The sequence below is a fragment of the Sciurus carolinensis genome, chromosome 1, assembly GCF_902686445.1.
Source record: "Sciurus carolinensis chromosome 1, mSciCar1.2, whole genome shotgun sequence".
In the NCBI taxonomy this organism is placed as follows: Eukaryota; Metazoa; Chordata; class Mammalia; order Rodentia; family Sciuridae; genus Sciurus; species Sciurus carolinensis.
The window spans coordinates 199,816,239-199,836,223 of NC_062213.1; the positions used below are offsets into that span (position 1 = coordinate 199,816,239).

Consider the following 19,985-nt stretch of genomic DNA (forward strand, 5'->3'; position numbering starts at 1 on the left):
AAAGAATTAAATGCTGGGCTGGAACTGCAGCTCAGTGAAGAGCACTCACCTGACATGTGCCGGGCCATTGGTTCCAACCCCAGCACCACCAAAAGGAAAAAGAAGAAGAAAGTAAGCGTCTCTGATCTTCTAATGGTAAATACTTTTTGAAAATCTTAAAAACTCCAAGACTTCTCTGACCATGGCTTTTGACATAGTTTCTCATGTGAATTTCCAAGCCTGACCAAACATTCTTGAATATTTCTACAGCATTCCTGAGTATGTCTTATGTAGTTCTTCTACTCCCTCTTGTCAATGTTAAGCTGTCCTAGAAGCAGCAGGAAAAGTACATTAGACAGAGAGGCACGTTTAGAGCTTTGGAATTTTTATCACCAACTATATTCTACAAACAGCATACACTCTTTAAAAAAAAAAAAACAAGTATACTGAGTATACCTAACTTTTCGAGATATCGCTTTCAAATTCTAGAATAAATCGTCCTTCCCAAAATTTAACCTATTACTGTCATAAAAATGATTTGACTATAAATTATCAGTATTAATACAGCAACAAAAAATAATCTTAGACTTTATTCAAATACTGGCCTTTTAAAAGTGTCAAGGCAATATGAACAACTGTTTAGTTGGACAGGCTGATATGGAGGTCCATGACAAGAAAATCTAGAGACAAGTGGGACTCTGCTGTCCCTGAGTCTGACAACCCTGCAGCCCAAGTCCTGTCTCCCTCACCAAACCTCTGAAATAAAGCAAACTGATCTAAAGCAGAAGCCAGCTAGCACTGAGCCACCTACAACACTGGCTGAACTGTGTTCATGAACCTCTGCAGACGTGGAAATTCTACAAAGTTATACGAAAGGGAAAACAAAAAAAAAGGAAGCAGATTCTTAAAGAACAGTTCGAGTCTGGAGGAAAGACAGAGTTAAAAAATTACTTAATAACATTTGATTTACACAGTCTTCGCTAAGTCACTGATTTTACAATTATTTTTTAGGATCAGTTTAGAAGTTTTGTGGCTATTTGGGAAATACTGTAATTAACTTTGCAATGCCACTTAGAGGTCACTAATACTAATTTTTTATAGTTATTTTTAAGTATAAAAAATTCCACATTGTAACATCAAGACTCAGAAGACCCTATTTAACTTTTAAGCCTTACAGAGTTCACAGGCAAACAAGTAAAACAGGAACATGCAGGGAAACTAGTACAATTGTTTTGCATTTAAAAGACCAAAACTGCAATGAAAACACAGACTAGATAAAAGAAAAAGTTTTTAATTTTTTTAAAAGATGGTAGTTGTTTTTTTAATACCTTTATTTATTTATATGTGGTGCTGAGGACCGAACCCAGTGACTCACACATGCTAGGCAAGCGCTCCACCACTGAGCCACAACCCCAGCCCCAAGAAAAAGGTTTCAAAATGACATTTTGTAAAAGAAGTCTCAAGGTTTATGGCAAATATAAGACAAACATTCTAAAACTAATCATTACATGAAGTAGTTCTCATGGCAAATAAATATCTTCGCAGCACATACAGACAAGATGCAGGCAGAGTCTAGCAGAGTGAATTTAGTGTCTGACACTGACTTTAACCTACCCTCACCAAAAGATTGGTGCAATCCAGAAACTTCTAGATAAATTATCTGACCTATGTTAGTTTCTCAAAAAGGTTTGCTCAGTTTACAAGCGCTACTAATGTACTCAGCACTCATAATTGCTAACAAAAGGGTGGGATCACTAGACCAGAACCTATAAACTCTGCAAATGATTTTGAAATCCTGTGATGCCCACTTGTTAGATTAAGCAAAATCACAAATATTGAACCTGCCCAGGGTTTGCTAAATGAAGCCCTTCGTTTTCCTTCTCCAAATTAATATGAGTTCATAGAGTGATCATGTAGTCCCACACGAAAAATACAGCCCCGCTTTCCTCTGAGAATGTAGCCTACGTTATCAAGTCAGAGTGAGAAATCAAACCTGAATGTTTACCATTTTCAGAACAGAATTGTGTAGAGAAAGAGAAACAGACAGACTAAGAAGACAGACATGACTAGGCAAATGCTGAATCGGCTGGTGTCTCTCATCCCCGAATGACTTTCACCGAGGCTAAAGACGGTGGTGACAGAGAACACCAAGATGAGCAGCTCTACCTACAAAGGCATGTGAAGAACTGGGCACAGTGATTGCATGCCTGCAACCCCAGTGACTCAGGAGGCGGGGCAGGGGATGGCCCAGAGGCCAGCCCAGCAAGACCCTATCTGAAAAGTTAAAGCTGTGTAAAGGACCGCGGAATTGCTCACTAGTAGTGCCCCTCGGCCACTGCAAAAAAAATTAAAAATAAGTAAAAATAAAAATGAAGAGACACAAGAAACAGGATGTCCAAAAACAAACAACTCCCATTTCAGCATCATTTCCTCAATGAGATCCACAACACCAAGCCATCTACCCAGGGCCTGATTCCCTGAATGCACAGAGTGGAGTGTGGCAAAGCTGAGGAAAGGAAGTGAGGCTCAGGGACAACTTGTTTCACACGCACGGGGTCAACTGTTCCCAGGGGCTTTACAGCTGCAGTGCCCAGTGGGGAAAAGAATGATTACAGCTCAGTTTAAAATATGTAAGTTACAGAGCTCGGAGGTGGACAGCCCTCTGGCTCCAAAGGGCCTCGAGCAATTAAATAACACCATATTAAAATGTCAAATAAGAGACCAGCTGATATGCTCCGAAAGCACCATAAATCTGCATTTTGACTGTGGTGCCAGGGTTTTTTTCCCACCAGAAATCTCTTCCTTTATTGGGGGTGGGGGGTTAGAGGGAAATTTGTTTTAAATTACTGCTCCTCATATAGGAATCAGCTTGGTAATAGAGCACTTGCCTAGCATGCTTGAGGCCCCAGGTTCAATCCCCAAGACAAAAAATCAAGACAGAACACTGTTTCCAACATCATTAATAAAGAGCTAAGCTTACAACAAAATGTACCCAATTGCTAATTTCTTATCATTTATCTGATTGATATTATAGACAGCTATTAAATATGTCCTCCTTTATCCTTTTGATTAAATTTGTACACCTATGTCATATTGCACTGAACATAGAATTTATATAAGTCTCAGGTTTTGTTCAGGGTTCCTACAATAATTCTCTCTAACCCCCTAATTAAAAATACCCAGCTTCTCTAAAGAAATTAAAATATATCATTTTACCTCTCCCTAACAGTAGGATATTCCTCCCTAAGAACAAAAGAATCACTGTCCATTTTCCGGGGTGAGGTAACTCCATCCCATCAAAACAACCTTGAATTAAAGTTAATTCCCTTTCCTTTTCCTTGTTTTCAAGTCTAATTGCCAAGAACTATGGATGCCGAATCAACATGAAGCGCGGGGGTGGGGAGGAACACATGCGAGCGCTCTCCCTTCAGGGCCAGCCCTGAAGAGGACTTTCACCAGATGCAGGGTTCTTGCCACACCCTGGCTCCCAGCAAAAGCACAATGTAACCTGTTAACTATCTATTCTGCATCAGTACTAACAACAGTTTCAATAAAAGATACTTTTCTGACATTTCCCCTATGTTTCATTTGTGAAAACTTTTTAAGATTTTTTATAAAAGGAAAATTAAGTCAATTCTTTACTAAGGCTCAAATGTCTACCCCCATATAAGTGTTAGCTCACCCCACAATTCCTACCCCCGAATGAACACTCAGTTGATTTTGTGATTCAACTTTGCAAACTGAGAGATTTTCAGAACCCCTACAATATACCGGGGATTTTCCTGAAAATTCAGAAGGCTGTGGTCATATTGGTCACGTCACCCAAGTACTCATTTCTCACCTAAACTCTCATAGCATTCATCTGGTCATTTACCCTGGCTGCTCAAAGACCTTGGAATTCCTCCGACACAATAGGAATGCGGGAAAACTCCCCTTCCCTGTAACCCACAGGTCTGTGGCCAGGAGGCTTCCTGAGGTCCCAGGTGAACAACCCGAAGCCCGCGCCAGGCAGGGCCAACACTTAAACTCTCTTCCGAGGTGCCAGGCATACTTATATCAGTACAAGGCTCGCCCAAGATTCTGGAAGGCATTTTTTATTTGGTAGGAAGTAACTCTTGTACAATCCGAGATTCAAAGTTTATCCGCTTACTCTGTTAACTACTTCTGTTCTCAAAAGCTTTCAAAAATCCGTTATGCCTACTGTTTGTAGAGCAAGGTGTGTATCACTTCACAGTTGAAGAAGTCCTTGAACATACACGGGTTATTATTTTAAAGGAAAACACTTTTCCTCAAAATAAGTTACTTATAATTCTTATTTCAAGGTAAAAATAAATCCCTAACCATTTACAATGAAACCATGGCAGATTCTTTTGATGCTTGTCTTCTATGGCCAGCAAGACGATGTGCCTGCGGCATCTGTCTAAAGAGAACAAGAATAAAGTAAACGGGGTCCATTCCGGGGGGCTTTGAGCTCCAGGTTAAATCTGAACTTGACCGGCAGGGCCTCCCCGATGCTGTGAGGAGTTATTGTCCCATTCTCAAAGCCCCGAAGGTCTACGGTAAAGGGTCGACGAGGAATCACTGAGAGCAGGGCCTATGTCACCTGCACGAGAGCCAGGTTTCCAGACAGCCAGTCCGAAGGCGCTGTGGCCACCAGGAGGGGCGGCAGGATTTCTGACAGAGGGACGGCCACACACAAAACAAACTGTTTAAGGAAGAGTAAGTTGAAACGGTGAGAGTGGGTGACAGGTAGGCAGCCGGAAAGACCGACCGGGCGGTGCAGGTCCGTCAAGATTCCACACCAGGACACAGTCAGGCCTGAACCCAGAGCTGCGGGAGCTGCCAGAAAACCTGATCCCGGCTGCGGAGGAGAAAGGGGGCAACCGCTGGCAAGAGGGATTTTAAAGAGAGAGTCAGAGCAGGGGTGGGACTGGAGTGGACGGTGGCGAGCCCACACAGGGGGCTCCGAGGAGGGCAGACGCTCTTTGGAAAGCTACATCCATCAATGGAGAGAGGCCCCCCCAGAGTCAAGGTTGGGGTGGAGATGCACAAGTCTTCAGTCTCAAAGGGCTGGCTCAGGAAAGACACTGCCAACGGGATACGTGCCCGAGAGAGCAGATGCGAAGCTTTGGCTTTGTGGAAGCATGGGAAGGACTAGAAAAACAGTACCCACCTCCCACTATGACCAAAAAGCCTAAGGACTCAAGAGGTAACTTGCAAGGGTTGCTCTCAACAGTAAGAGTGCCATGGTTTCTCTCAAGACCTACAGCATTAGGAGAAATGTTCAAGAAAAACGTTACTAAAGTTTTTCAAAAACTTCAAAGTCCCTTGTGTTGCCTGCATACTATTTCCCTATCCATCTCAAAACACCCCAGTGAGAGAAGAGGCGAGCAGACAGGCGAGCTACCTACACCCCCACCCAGCTGTGCTTCATCTGTGAGACTGTCCTCTGTACACGGAGGTAGGGTTCCATGAAGTCACTACAGGTTGCCCTCAGATGGCAGCCATCTCCTGAGAGGTGAAGTGGCCTTCCCAATGTCGTCTGTCAGGGTAGCACAGCTTATCAGTTAAGAATGTCAGTTTACCTCAAGAGCACCCCTTTTGAAAATTCCTACTTTCAAGTATGGCTTAAAGATGGAACTCTCAGAATTATGGCAAGGTCCCTAAATAAGCCTGAGAGGAAGAAGCACCCTGAATGTCTTTTTTACACTCATACTCCAAAACAAGTTTAACTTATATTTGCTTAATAAGATTTGAGAAAGGTACGGCATTCAGACTGATGAATACACAGGACGTGTCCATCTCGTACTTTTCCAATTCTGATGGCATCATTTAAATTACTTGAAAGTACAAAGAATTTCCCACCAAAGTTTAATAGTCTTAGAAAATATACAAGTGCTTGTAAAATGTGTGGGTTCCCCCAATCTCCAGATTGGCTGCCCACTGCAATCAACCTAACAGCTGCACTTGGCTTTACATGTTTAAGACAAGCTGTGCCAAGAAGTAATTCAGCTCTTTCAAAGTGAAACCCAACATGTGATTTACTGCAAGAGCTACAAAATATTCTTTTCACCAAAATAGCTGGAAAATATATAAGTGTTCAATGAAACCTCCTTTCTGGCATGTTCCGAAAGACTAATAAATGAAAGCACAGCAGAGATATGACATGAGCCAGGACTCCAACAATAAATACTATACGGTACTGAGAAAAATATTATAAGCATATTTCACTCCAAATGAATCGGATTTACTACTACACACAGTAACTCTAATTCACGCTTCAGGGAGGTGGACAGGGAATAAAGGACACTCTCTGTAAGAAAGAATATTTAAAAGACACATGCATTCATACCAGCAAAATTACACAGACCTTCTATAATTCAAAACACCACCCCATTATCAAATGTGGTTCCTACAGCAGATCTGTTTTTGTACTTTATCGGTGCATTCTGACTAAAGATTATTTATTCCACAACAAAATTCAATCTATCTTTTCTACACTTAGAAAGATTACAAGTAAAGACTTGGTGACTTCTATTTCCCCCCAGGAGAAGATGCATTAATGTCGTGTGTTTTCCAGGAAGATCATTAGCTCTCTTTAAGTTATAATGTGGTGAGCTAAAGTTAGGTAATCACTTCAAAAGTAAACCTTTCCTCAGGGAAAATTCATAATTTCTGTGCATAACCCCAAACTGGTTGTTAATGAAAGAAAAGGAAATTTCAGAAAAACAGGTTTGGCATGTACCATCAATCTTCAAGGGACTGCTTCTCTAAGTCCCATTTTCTAGGAAGAAAAGACAGTTATTTCTGGACTGCTCAACATGATGGACCATAGGCTTAAACTATTCAATGTGTATCAACTCTATGCAAATTAATTTAAATTTCATAATAAATTAATCTGCATACTGGGAATGCAGATCTCATGTCATGAAAAATCCTTCATAATCTCCAGGATACCTTGCATTGCTTTATCTCTCGCCACAAAGGAGTGCCAAAACAAAAGTGAAGTCATCATATTCTATAAAGTCACAAAAGCCAAGGCTGGAAGGAATGTGGACAGAAGAGGAGGACCATTCCTGGATTCAAGATGTAAACCATACAGTCTATTCTTAGATTTCTGTGGGATTTGATAAACTGCTTAATTGATTCAACCATCCTCTCAGATGAGATGAATCTTCCTCTACTGCAGCAGTTAAGAATTGCAATTCTGTCCCCCACAAGGGACATTTGGCAATGTCTGGAGACTATTGCTTGTCACAATTGGGGGGAGGTGCCAATGGCATCTCAAGGGTAAGGAAGCTGCTAAACATTCTCCAATGTTCAAAAGAGTCCCCACAACAAAGAATCATCCAGCCCAAATGTCAGCAGTGCAGAGGCTGAGAAAGTCTGCTTTAGTGGAGCCTAAGTACTACTTTCAGTACTAATGGAGTTCACAGCTTTCAGCCACACTACCAAGATGAGTTTTATGGCTCTACCTAGAAACTTCTCATTTCAAAAGGAAAGAGCCGGGACACTACCCCAGGCCTCTAACCAAACACTGTAATGGGTGAGGCCATCCTGATGAGAAGGAAACCATGAAGCACCGGACACACCGCAGCAGAACAGGTGGAATGATTGGCAGGTAATGTCCCCAACCACCCAGAGCTACCCCTCCCCACTCAAGTTGGACAATTTCCTCCCCACTGTGGAGTTTTAGAGTGAAATTCCACAGTTTGGTTTTAGGGTTTTGTTTTTTGTTTTTCTCCAGCACAGGTATTAAAAACATAACAGGAAACGTTAGTCAGAAGAGATGAAACTAGGAAGCAATACAAGGTGCTTCCCACCCTAGAACTGATTTAACAAGACCTGAAAGGCTTGTAAATCAGATCCAGACTTGAAAAGAGACTTAAAGAAACAGTTCCATGAATAAATAAACATCTAACACAAAATAATCCTCAAATGAGTACACGTGCAGATATATTTATGTAACTGCACAGATCCAACTGAGAAGACAGGGAGCTAAAACTGACTGTCATTTCTCACAACAGTCTCTGCAAAAAAAAAAATGTGTAGAGGCTGAGAAGCAGAATTTATACTTTTTGCATTTTTTAAAAGAAACTTTAAAATTCACAATAGAAAAAAAAGCTTTCAAAAAATTTTAATGGAAAGAAAATCTCAGGTTTTAGAGACATTACAGATCAATATGAAATTGATAAGTTATGACCTCCAGTGAAGGATAGTTAATGGCACGGATATACACAGCATCATGTGAGAAGACAGGTCACAATACACAATATAACACTAATCCTATATAAACACATGCCACGTTCTCTAATAAATATATGAGTAAGGATACACATATGGACACCAAGAGAGACCAGAAGGTGAGGATTTGCCAAAATGTTAACAATGGCTACCTGAAGAGGAAGAAAGTTATAGTCAATTTCTATCCCTTCTTTGTGCTTTTCTATTTTCCAATTGCTCTGCAGTGAAAATATTTAGTTTATGCTTTGCACTTACAAAATTAATACAATATTTACAAATTTAAACTGAATTATTTCAGGCACTACTTATAAAATAAGATAAATCCAAATGAATATACCAACTTTTCAAGGAAAGAAAATGCCTTCAGAATCAAACACTTACTGAGCAGCATTATTATGTTCCTGGCATCTTTCTTAAGTAACTCAAATGTACTAATTTGGTTAAAAGTTAAATCAAACCAGAAAAGGTGCATCAGATATAAAGCGCCCTGGAATAACAGCGAACGCAGACGAGAGTTAGTTCCATCTCCGTGTCCACAGCCTGAATTGAGGAAGGCTTAATAAGATGATCTTTACTGGTTTTCTCAAAGCTAAACTGAGGTCCACGTAGAAAAGAAAGGCTGGAGAGTGGAGGGGCAGCTGCATGCCATGGAAGAGACAGAACCCTACTAAAAGAAAAGGGCGTGATTATGTCTCAGTTCCCCTTCTTAATATCTGTACACACATTTCCTATCGTGTTAAAAAAAATAATAAAGGAACCTACTTTTTTTTCATACATACATGGACACAATTAACCAAAGTGAAACGAAATCTGTGCTATTGTAGATAAAAAGAATCAGGGAAAGGTTCCATCTGCTGTTAATTGAGACAGTCATTTGTAACCATAAAACTGGAGTAAACAAGAACTTTAAGATATATTTGAGTCGTGTTTTGGGGCCAATAACTGTTCTAGAGACAATCATTTCAGTGTCCGATTAAAGGGGTCTAAGAACAAGTTACTGGGATTCAACACAAGGCGTTCTGCGCAGCAAACACACCTAAAGAAACTCAACACTGCCTGAAATGAAGAGTGTGGGGCCCGCAGGGACCGCCTCTCTGCGCAGGGAGCGGGGTCCAGCTGCGCAGGCTTGGGAAATGGGCTTCCCGGTTAACCGTGGGCTTCTTCCCACAGCGCACGGCCTGACTCGGGTTGCAAGGCCGTGGGTGTTTCCCGCGAGGACGGGGAGGAATCCCGGAGGTCGGACCGCTCAGGTCCACTCCCTGCCTCACGAGCGGCCTGAGTGGCAAACCTGGGAACAAGCTCAGAAGTGCACGTCTGCTACACCCGCACACGCGCGCACACGTCGGTGGGTCCACGGACATCCCGGGAGGCACTGCCCAGGTTTCGACCCCATGAAAACTACGGAGGAAACACAAAGGCACAAGACGGAATCCGCACGCAAATGCGCGAGGCACCATCGGCGGGAACACAAAAGAGGCGCAGCGCGGCGACTTGACAATCGGGACGCCGCGAAGCCCACGTGGGGTCCCCGGCGGCCCTGCGGCCGCGCGCCCCCGGCCCGCCGCCCCCCACAAAGCGCGCCCCGAACTTCGCCGCGGGGACCCCCTGGGTCGACCCGAAGGGACCCCGCGACGCCGCCCGCCCGCCCGCCCGCCGGCGGGGCCGCAGACCCCCTGCCCGCGCCTCGCCCCGGGGCCCCCGCTGGCCCGCGGCGCCCAGGACCTCGGAGGGGGCGCGTCCGCCGCCCCCCGGCGTGTGGCGGCCGCCGCGCTCCCCGCGGGACCCCGGCGCCGGCCCCGAGGCCGCCCGCCCCCGCCGGGTCTTACCCGCGCCCGCCGCTTCCCGCGCCCCAACGCGCCGAGAGCCGCCGCCGCCGCCGCTCCGCCCGCCCCGGCGCCCGCGCCGCGCCGCCGCCATCTTGGCCCCGGCCGGAAGTGACGTCGCGCCGGCGCGGCCCCCGCGACCCCGACCCCGCGCCGCGGCCTCCGCGGGACCCGGGCGTGGGGCTTCCGCGCGACACCGAGGTGCCCGGAGACTCCGCGGCCGTCCGCGAGGACGGGTCGCCGCCGCCTCTTTGTCCCGGGCCCGGAAAGACCGAAGTCCCAGAGGGCGGGTCCCGCCGAGTTCGCGGGCGTCATCACGGAGGCGTGTCTGCCGGCCGCCCGCCCTGGGCCTCGCTCCGGTCCAAGGTGCAGCGAGCGGCCCCCAGGGATGGCAGTGGCCTTGTCCCCGGGGAACCCGGTGTTTGCAGAGAGTGAGCAAACAGGGTCAGGACGACCGTGCACAGCGCCCTGGGGGTGGTGAACCGGACGGAGGCGGCTGGGGAGAGGTCTGGTGGGAAGCGAGTCTGCGGCTGTCAGGTAGAGGTGGAGCCCTTCAAGGCAAGTCACTCTGAAAATGACATCAGGAAGTCGCCAACACCTGCCCTCTGTGGAAAGGACCCCGTCTAAAGAACAGGCTTTTTATAGGTGTGGATGCACCTCTGAAGTTGTCAGAGATCTGATGAGTTCATTTGTGTACTCCTGTCCGTCACCATATATCCCTTTATAATCTTACTGTAAAGGGATGATGCTGTCGCTGACCACCTAGCTCTAGGGAACAAATGAATATTACCAAGACCTTAAACATTGACAGGGCCAGCACAGCCTAAGGAAAAAAGTCAAAGGAAAAGTTTATTTCTTCCACTCTTCAAGGAAAAGAGATTGTCAATCTGGTGGATGCGTGCAAGCAAGTCAGTAATGTGAAGTCGTGTGAGTCCAGCGGTCATTAGTCTTCAGCACCCCTTACCTGGATTAACGCCTTTCAACTTGATCAACCCATCAGAAGCATCTGAGATGGGGAAAAAAGGGGAAAAATCAGGTCCCACCATTCCACCCACCATCGAAACACTGACATACAAGTCAGCATTTTAAAAGAAAAGTGGTAGGCTGTCTGGTGTTCAGTTGCACCTTAAAAAAATAAATAAATAAAGGAATGTCAAATTAGAAGTGACATGGTGAATCAGAACCAGACAGCATAGTGCCAAGAAATGATTGATAGAATAGTCAGTGCTTGTCCTCCCTGGCCTTAATCTAAAATGGCTGGGTGTATTTGTTTCCTGGGGCTGCTGTTAACAACTTTGACAAGTTAACACAACAGAAATTTATTCTCTTAACAATTATGGAGTCAGATATCCAATATCAGTATCACTGGGCTAAAGTCAGGGTATGATCAGCAGGGCCATGTTCCCTTCTTCCTTAGTCTGAATTGTGGTAGCTGCCAGCATACCTTGACTTGGGACCGGATTACTTTAATCTTCAAGGCCAACGTCTTCATATCTCTGCTCCATCTTCAAATCACCTTCTCTGTAGTCAAATTTCCCTACTCTCTCTCGTATAAGAATATATGTGATTTCACTGAAGACCTACCCAAATAATCCAAGATAAATTTCCCATCACTTAGTCACGTCTTCAGAAACTCTTTCCATAGTGGGTAGCAGTATCAAAAGTCCAAGGACAGCCTGGGCAACTTAGTGAGACCCTGTCCTGAAATAAAAAGGGTTGGGGATGTAGCAGAGTGGCAAAGTATCCTTGAGTTCAACCCCCTTGCAAAAAAGTCCTCTGTCTACAACATCAATGAAACTTCACTTTATACAGGTGCACCAAGCACAGCTTCCGGTCAGTTTCTTGCCACGTTGTAGAGGACATGATCATCAATCGCTGCGACATCCCAGTGTCTGGTATGTGGTAAACACTAAATAGATTTGGGTGGGGGTGCTCTCCCATTGAGCTACATTCCCCAGTCCTTTTTATTTTTTATTTTGAGACAGGGTCTAAGTTGCTCAGGCTGGCTTTGAACTTGCCATCCTCCTGCCTCAGCCTCCAGAGTCTCTGGTATTACAGACGTGTGACACTGCGCCCTGCTAAATAGATGTTTTTATAGGGGAAAAAAGCCTTTCCCTTGCTCTGGATGTGGCTGGATTAAAGCAAATACGTTGTGGCCCAGACGTTGTGCATTTAAAAGACAGCATATGGTTATAATTGGAACCCTGGGACTCCTGCTCAGCGTAGCAGCCTGACGCCTACAGCATTGCTCCTAAAGAGATTAAAGCTTTTACAACTGAGATTAAAGAGTTTACAGCACGTTGCCAACAAAAATGTAAGTGGACTTCAGACTCCCCGAATGATAACAGTGCTTATTCTCTTCTGAGATCTGTGCTCAATATTTTACAGGCACTTTCTCCCCTATCCTCACGACACCCTGTGTGATAAGCACTGTGCTCGTGTACAGCTGGGGGCACTGAGGCCAGGAGGGGTGAAAGCTTGCTTGATCAAGCACCAGGACCAGCACTCGAGAGCTAGAGCAAGAGCCAGTGCAGGCGACTGCGCTGCATACATGCCCTGTGCTAGTCCTCCTCCAACAGACCTAGTACTCAGGGTGGGTATCCGGAAGAACTTCCTAACAATGTTTCATTAAGAGGCCATTCTGAATACTCTCCTTGAATTGTCATGCAAGAACACCTAGTAAAGACCAGAGGAAGGAGACCCAGGGCCTGAGAGAAATCATATCAGCTCACCTTTTAATCAGACAGCACATTGCTTACCTTTAAAAAAAAAAAAAACTGAGTCCCCTTTCCTGTGACTGCAAATGATTCTCAACAAGGCCCGGGTCCAGCCCATCTTCTTGGTTTCTTCACCTCGCCCTTCCCACCCACCTTCTCTCTGCTGCATCATGTAACCCAGCAAGGAGTCACACCTGAGCAACCACTTGCACTCTGGATTCTGACTAGAGAGCAGTGAATGAAGTTCAAAGGTAGAAACTGAGAATGAAAGATACATCTTATTGTGTAGGAGACTCTTAGCTGCTCAGTTCCATGAGAAAACCTCTGCAACCTCACAACATACAGATGATTCTCAGTAGTGATGGAATTTAAGAAGAGGAGAGAGGAGGTCACCTGTAGCGAGCACCAGTCCGCACTTAACACTGAGTCAGTATGCTATGTTCTCTCTTAATCCCCACAACAGCGAGGACAGATCCTGTTTACAGACAAGAAGCTGAGGCTCAAATTCCAATGTTGAGAGACGCGGGCTGGTTGCAGAGTGAAGGACGTGTTCAATGTCAAAAGTCCACAGTGTGTCTGATGTTCACACTGCTTCCAACCACGGACATGCTCTCAGACACTGAAAATGACACTCTGAAAATGACACCACCTCTACCCTCCGAGGAGCCTGTGGAGGAGACTGGATTCGCAAAGGCATCTTAGAGCTCAGTGTACAGCCAAGACTGCACCCTGATGCTCCCAACCCGCTAAGCAAGCACTTAGCTACTGAGCCACACCTCCAGCCCCTTAGATAGTATTTTTAAAAAGAAGAGAAAGAAGACTGACTCCAAGTAGCTAAAATTTCTAACCAATTCAAATTCATGGCCCCAAAGATACCTGTATTCCACCCTGTAAGGAAATCCAGAGCACTGATTCTAGATTTTTCCATTCTCCTTTTATGTTCTAACCAAACATGTAACAAAACAGTTAACAGGCTCAGCCTCTCCCACACAGACGCCCCTAAGTAGCAGTGTCCATTCCTGATTCAGAACCCCAGTGCACCAAGCTCAAAGGCTGCCGTGGTTCGTTCCTGAGAATACAAAGGGAAGTTCAGTCTTCATCTTCCTCGAAGGCAGCATTAATTCACTAATATGCCCCCGCGAGAGCATGAATAAAACATACAGGTTGGCAACAAAGACATAAAGTGAAAATATTTTTCAGCAGGAAATGGCCGCAGGATGAAAAGGAACAGAAGATAAATCAGGTACAGAAATGTGTAGGCTGCACCCAGGTGCTGACACCACAGCCAGGTTTGCCGCCTCGGCTCAGACGCCGTGGCGCGTCGCCTTAGAGGACCTCTGCAGGCAGGATAGACAGCAGGCCCCGCCTAGCCAGTCATCACCCTCTCACCCCAGCACCAGTCATCTGTTCCCTGGGGACCCTGCTTCTGCAGAGACACTGGTATGGGAGCCCAGTGTCCTAGAAGTGCTTGGCACTTTTCTTCGTCTCACTTTTTGGCTAGAATTCACTCATCACCTCTTCTCGGCGGCATCCAAATTTGCCCTTCCCGAGAAGCCAGCTTGTGGATGGATCTTGCTTGGTTGTGTTACTTTCCTAGGCCTACCTTAACGAAATGCAGCATCCCAAGTGCAGGGGTTTGAAACAACAGAATTTAGTCTCTATGGCTCTGCGGTTGTGGGTGGGGTTGGTGCCTTCTGGAAGCTCTGAGAGGGGACTATCCCAGGCCCCTCTCCTAGATTCTGGTGTTTGCCTTGGCCATCATTGACTTGTAGAAACCTCATTTCAACTGCCTCAGTCTTCAGGTAGCTTTCTTATAAGAATGCTGTGGATTTAAGGTCCACCCTGGAGCACTATGTCCTCAGCTGAACTCCTTACATCCACAGACACTCTCCAATGAGGTCACATTCTGAGATTTTTTCTGGTAGACGTGAATTTGGGGGGGACACCATCCAACGCAGTCTGGGAGTAGAGACCACCTCCACCAATTTTCATCTGTCTGTGAATCCCCATATAACCCCCACCAGCACTGTCCCACTGCAGTCTGACTCCCAGATGTGTCTTAGGTCCCAAACATATTTAAGCCCTTTGAGAATGAAAAAAGAATCACAATATCTCCACTCTAATCAGCAATGGGCACAAGTAATCCTTCAATCAATTACATTGATTAATGCAGACCAGTGCACTGTTTTGTGATGTAGAAATGATTCCTGAAATAGAAACACATCACCGTCGCTGAGCAAGGACTCAGGCCTGTGTATGGAATTTGCTTTTCTTCCAGTTTCACTATATGTGTCCCCCTGCCCTGAAGGATTTCAACTCTGTGGTCATCATAAGAGTCTGAGGCTGATGAAAGAAGGAATAAATAATTCCTTTGCAAAGCTCCACAAAGCAGAGTGAGAAGGCACGGCCAGGTTACGGTTAGCTTTAATTGGACAGCAGTGGCTCCAACTGGGGTGAGATTTTGCCCCTTAGGGGACATTTTGAGTTGCCAACACTGGGTAAAGGGCGCTACCAGCCTCTAGTGACTCCAGGCTTGGGAGGCAGCTGAACAGCCCACTAGGCACAAGACAACTTCCTTCCACAAGAAGCCCCAAGTGCCAAAGATTCACAAAGTCCGCTGTAGATTATTCTGCGCTTGATTTTCTGATCTCACTGTTAGACACCTTTCTGCTTCATTGGAATGTGGAGCACATCTCATCCAGGAAAGAGAACATTTCTCCTTTTTCTCTGACATGCCTGGCCCACGTGTGTTTTCAGACATTTTTTTTTTCCTTTACTTGCTCCCCCAACCCCCATGAAATGTAAAAATCATAGCTACATCATATATCTGTGTATGTGCTATGTGAATATTTGTACTTCATACACTCTAGTGGAAACCTATGGGTGTAGTTGCTGGAGAAGAAACAGATTTTACAGGGAATAAGCTTCTTTTATGTTAAATCATAAAGAGCTTTTCATAAAATTGTGGGACTCAGTGTTAGAGCACTTGCCTAGCAAGTATGAGGCCCTAGGTTTGATCCCCAGAACCGCCAAAACAAAAATCATGGTATGAGCTGGAAGGCACAGCTACTTGGAAACCTGAGGCAGTTGGATCACTTGAGCCCAGGAGTTCAGGGCCAGCCTGGGCAGCTTGGTGAGAACCCATCTCAAAAAAAAAAAAAAAAAAGAAAGAAAAATTGCAGTAAAATGCATCTCATGTAAACTTCACAATGTGAGCCGTGTCTAAGCGCATGGTTCAGTAGCCCTCCAGAATTCTCTTTATCTTATAAACTGAAAATCTGTGCCCACTAACAAAGGCTCCCCATTCCATCTCCTGGCCCCCTGCATCCACCACTCTGCTTCCTGATGGTGAACTTGACTGTGTTAGGCATCTCAGGTAAGTGGAATTATACAGCGTTTGTCTCTTTGTGTCGGGCTTAGTTCATTTAGCACACATCTCCAAGGTTCATCCCTGTGGTAACATGTATCAGGATTTCTTTTGTTTTGAAGGCTGAATAATATTCTATCATATGTATATACTACATTTTGCTTATCCATTCATCTGTCCATGGACACGTAGGTTGCTACAGTTGAGAATGATTCTGTTACAGACACTTCTTGGAGACCCTGCTTTCAATACTTTTGGGTCTGTATCCCAAGTGGAATTGCTGGGTCATACAGTCATTTTATTTTTAATATTTTGAGGAACCAACCACCAGACTGACATGGCCAGTCTGTAACAACTGTACCATCTTTACATTCCCACCATCACTGTACAAGTATTATAAATTCTCCACTTCTTTGACATCTTTTCACTCTGATGATTATGTCCATTATTGCACAGATTTTAATTTTTTTTTTTTTTTTTTTTTTTTTTTTTTTTGCAGTGCTAGGGATTGATTGCAGGGTCTTGTACTTGTGAGGCAAGTGCTCTACCAACTGAGTTATCTCCCCAGCCCCAGATTTTAATTTTGATACAGTCTGGTGTGTCTATTTTTTCGTTAGTTGTTTGAGATTTGATGTTATTACCAGTAAATCATTGCCAAATTTGGTGTATGAAGTTTCTAATAAGTGTCTCTTTTTGCCTTTTATGGTTAGGTTTTTTGATCCATTTTGGTTCATTTTTATATATGGACTAAGGTAAGAAGTCAGTAACAGTTTCCCCAAACCATTTGTTTGAAATGGCAGCCTTCTCAGTGTAGGACCTCAGCACCTGGTTGCAATCACTTGACCATAGAAGGGAGGGCTTACTTCTGGACTTATAAACAGTTTTTAAGTGTAAAATAGCTTCCATGTTTCCTTTTTAATATTTGTTTCAACCTTTGAAAAACTTTTGATGTTTAGTTTTTTTTTTTATTGTAAACAAATGGGATACATGTTGTTTCTCTGTTTGTACATGGTGTAAAGGCATACCATTTGTGTAATCATAAATTTACATAGGGTAATGTTGTTTGATTCATTCTGTTATTTTTCTCCTCCCCCCACCCCTCCCACCCCTCTTTTCCCTCTACACAGTCCTTCCTTCCTCCATTCTTGCCCCCTCCCTAACCCTAACTCTAACCCTAACACTAATCCCTCCCACCCCCATTATGTGTCATCATCCACTTATCAGCGAGATCATTCATCCTTTGGTTTTTTGAGATTGGTTTATCTCCCTTAGCATGATATTCTCCAATTTCATACATTTGCCTGCAAATGCCATAATTTTATCATTCTTTATGGCTGACTAATATTCCATTGTATATATATACCACAGTTTCTTTATCCATTCATCAATTGAAGGACATCTAGGTTGGTTCCACAGTCTGGCTATTGTGAACTGAGCAGCTATGAACATTGATGTGGCTGTATCTCTGTAGTATGCTGATTTTAAGTCCTTTGGGTATAGGCCAAGGAGTGGGATAGCTGGGTCAAATGGTGGTTCCATTCCAAGTTTTCTAAGGAATCTCCACACTGCTTTCCAGAGTGGCTGCACTAATTTGCAGCCCCACCAGCAATGTATGAGTGTACCTATCTCCCCACATCCTCGCCAACACTTGTTGTTGCTTGTATTCTTGATAATCGCCATTCTAATTGGGGTGAGATGGAGTCTTAGGGTGGTTTTGATTTGCATTTCTCTTATTACTAGAGATGTTGAACATTTTTCCATATGTTTGTTGATTGCTTGTAGATCTTCTTCTGTGAAGTGTCTATTCATTTCCTTAGCCCATTTGTCGATTGGATTATTTGTATTCTTGGTGTAGAGTTTTTTGAGTTCTTTATAGATTCTGGAGATTAGTGCTCTATCTGAAGTATGATTGGCAAAGATTTTCTCCCACTCTGTAGGCTCTTTCTTCGCATTGCTGATAGTTTCCTTTGCTGAGAGAAAGCTTTTTAGTTTGAATCTATCCCAGTTATTGATTCTTGTTTTTATTTCTTGTGCTATGGGAGTCCTGTTGAGGAAGTCTGGTCCTAAGCCGACATGTTGAAGCTCTGGACCTACTTTTTCTTCTATAAGATGCAAGGTCTCGAGATTTCGGTCTCGCAGCACATCCACCGCCTGTCCAGCAGCTCCCGGGACCATGGCCAACCTCGAACGCACCTTCATCGCCATCAAGCCGGACGGCGTGCAGCGCGGCCTGGTGGGCGAGATCATCAAGCGCTTCGAGCAGAAGGGGTTCCGGCTGGTGGCCATGAAGTTCCTTCGGGCCTCTGAGGACCATCTGAAGCAGCACTACATTGACCTGAAAGATCGACCCTTCTTCCCAGGGCTGGTGAAGTACATGAACTCAGGGCCAGTGGTGGCTATGGTCTGGGAGGGGCTGAATGTGGTGAAGACAGGCCGAGTGATGCTTGGGGAGACGAATCCAGCAGATTCTAAACCAGGTACCATTCGAGGGGACTTCTGCATTCAAGTTGGCAGGAACATCATTCATGGCAGTGACTCCATACAAAGCGCTGAAAAAGAGATCAGCCTATGGTTTAAGCCTGAAGAATTGGTTGACTACAAGTCTTGTGCTCATGACTGGGTCTATGAATAGAGATGGTCAAAGCAGGGTCCCCGTCAGCACAACCAGAGGAGTCCTTGATCACAGCTGTTCATTCCACTGACTTGGAAGATAGGGTAGATCATTCTTTTCTAAAGCATATTTACCAATAAAGCCTTTGGAAGTGGGAAAAAAAAAAAAAAAAGATGCAAGGTCTCTGGTCTGATTCCGAGATCCTTAATCCATTTTTAGTTTAATTTCGTGCATGGTGAGAGATATGGGTTTAGTTTCATTCTGTTGCATATGGATTTCCAATTCTCCCAGCACCATTTGTTGAAGAGGCTATCTTTTCTCCATTGCATATTTTTGGCCCCTTTGTCTAGTATGAGAAAATTGTATTTATTTGGGTTTGTCGTGTTCTCTATTCTGTACCATTGATCCACCTTTCTATTTTGGTACCAATACCATGCCGTTTTTGTTACTGTTGCTTTGTAGGAGAGTTGAAGATCTGGTATTGCAATACCCCCTGCTTCACTCTTTCTGCCAAGGATTGCTTTAGCTATTCTAGGTTTTTTATTCTTCCAGATGAATTTCATAATTGCTTGCTCTATTTCTGTAAGGTACATCATTGGGATTTTAATTGGAATTGCATTGAATCTGTATAGCACTTTAGGTAGTATGGCCATTTTGACAATATTAATTCTTCCTATCCAAGAACATGGGAGATCTTTCCATTTTCTGAGGTTTTCTTTAATTTCTTTCTTTAGTGTTCTGTAGTTCTCATTGTAGAGGTCTTTCACCTCTTTTGTGAGATTGATTCCCAAGTATTTTATTTTTTTCGATGCTATTGTGAATGGGGTAGTTTTCCTAATTTCTCTTTCTGAAGATTCATCACTTATGTATAAAAATGCATTAGATTTATGTGCATTGATCTTATATCCCGCTACTTTACTGATTTCACTTATGAGTTCTAAAAGTTTTCTGCTGGAATTTCCTGGTTCCTCTAAGTATATAATCATATCATCAGCAAATAGGGATAGTTTGGGTTCTTCTTTTCCTATTCATATCCCTTTAATTTCTTTGGTCTGTCTAAATTCTCTGGCTAGAGTTTCAAGGACGATATTGAATAGAAGTGGTGAAAGAGGGCATCCCTGCCTTGTTCCAGTTTTTAGGGGGAATGCTTTCAGTTTTCCACCATTTAGAATGATATTAGCCATAGGCTTAGCATAGATGGCCTTTACAATGTTAAGGAATGTTCCCACTATCCCTATTTTTTC

At 44.2% G+C, this 19,985-nt stretch overlaps 2 protein-coding genes across 6 annotated transcripts in view; one reads left to right on the forward strand and one right to left on the reverse strand.

Moving 5' to 3' along the window:
* Prdm2 (PR/SET domain 2) overlaps nucleotides 1-10,103 on the reverse strand; it is a 117,604-nt gene extending 107,501 nt beyond the window's left edge. For 3 of the 5 annotated variants that reach the window (XM_047542842.1, XM_047542866.1, XM_047542858.1), the window contains exon 1: nucleotides 10,050-10,103. The gene's annotated coding sequence lies outside the window, so the exon portion shown is untranslated. The remainder of the gene's footprint in view (nucleotides 1-10,049) is intronic. The other 2 variants (XM_047542884.1, XM_047542849.1) reach the window with 2 other exon arrangements.
* An 8,149-nt stretch (nucleotides 10,104-18,252) lies between these two features.
* Nucleotides 18,253-18,910, forward strand: LOC124992857 (nucleoside diphosphate kinase B). Its single transcript, XM_047564158.1, has one exon. The coding sequence runs from the start codon at nucleotides 18,304-18,306 to the stop codon at nucleotides 18,760-18,762; it is 459 nt and encodes a 152-aa protein (XP_047420114.1). The 5' UTR covers nucleotides 18,253-18,303; the 3' UTR covers nucleotides 18,763-18,910.
* The last annotated feature ends 1,075 nt before the right edge of the window (nucleotides 18,911-19,985 follow it).